This window comes from Oryzias melastigma, linkage group LG17, assembly GCF_002922805.2.
Source record: "Oryzias melastigma strain HK-1 linkage group LG17, ASM292280v2, whole genome shotgun sequence".
NCBI lineage: Eukaryota > Metazoa > Chordata > Actinopteri > Beloniformes > Adrianichthyidae > Oryzias > Oryzias melastigma.
Genome location: NC_050528.1, coordinates 29,032,355 through 29,033,195, shown reverse-complemented (window position 1 = coordinate 29,033,195; position 841 = coordinate 29,032,355). Strand labels below are relative to the sequence as shown.

The following is an 841-nucleotide window of genomic DNA, read 5'->3' as shown; positions in this document are numbered from 1 at the left end:
TCACGAACTCTGAGTTCCAACAAAACCTGCTTCTTGAAACGGGCCCCTGCTGTAGAGAGTCATTTCCTCCTGGAATATCAGCATCAGTTTGTCAGATTTGTTGGCAATCATCATCTGTCAGGGTGTTGACTCTGAACCTCTGCCGTGCTTCAGCCGACAGAGTTCGAGGAGAAAGCGATAAAGAAGGTGGATGATCTTCTGGAGAGCTACATGGGCATCAGAGACACTGAACTCGGTGAGGATCTCCACACGGATGATGAAAGCTCCATGTTGTCCTTCAACAGGTTTGAGTGTGGCTGAGTCCACACCACAGACGCATCAGAGGGTTAGAATCAGGCTTTCACATTTAACGCAAGAGGACAGCAAGACTAAATGCTGACATGTTATAATGCTCTTAGACGGGTGACGTGGACAAGTATCTGTATGTTTATTTATTGGTTTATTTAAACACATCTGTTATGCTCATTTGTTGGTATTTGTGGCCATGGCGTGAACGTCAAAGGTAATGAGAAAGTGGTGGATCTATAATTGTCAACATCCCTGGCTCACCCTCTCCAATTGGTGTTTATTCACCTGTGTGAACAGGTGAACACCCACTGCACCAGTTTAAACAGGACATCCCTTACCTTTAGGTAAACAGATCCAGATTTACACGGGTCCATCTGTGTTTCGTGGGGAGTCCGTCTCATGACCGTCAGTTGTTGACATTGTCTCTGTTGCATCTCTGGTCTACCTCCCCCCTGGCTTCTAGAGGAATGGTTTGTCTTGCCACCCCCGTCTAGTAGTTCATCCAAAACTTTGTCAATCTTTGGGACTTCCGGTAAGATGGCGTAGAGGAGAC

General features: G+C 46.5%; 1 protein-coding gene across 1 annotated transcript in view; it reads left to right on the top strand.

Moving 5' to 3' along the window:
• gipc2 (GIPC PDZ domain containing family, member 2) overlaps positions 1-841 on the top strand; it is an 18,296-nt gene that overhangs the window by 14,895 nt on the left and 2,560 nt on the right. The window contains exon 5 of the mRNA XM_024281943.2: positions 154-235. Within this exon, the coding sequence (XP_024137711.1) occupies positions 154-235 (82 nt within the window). The remainder of the gene's footprint in view (positions 1-153; positions 236-841) is intronic.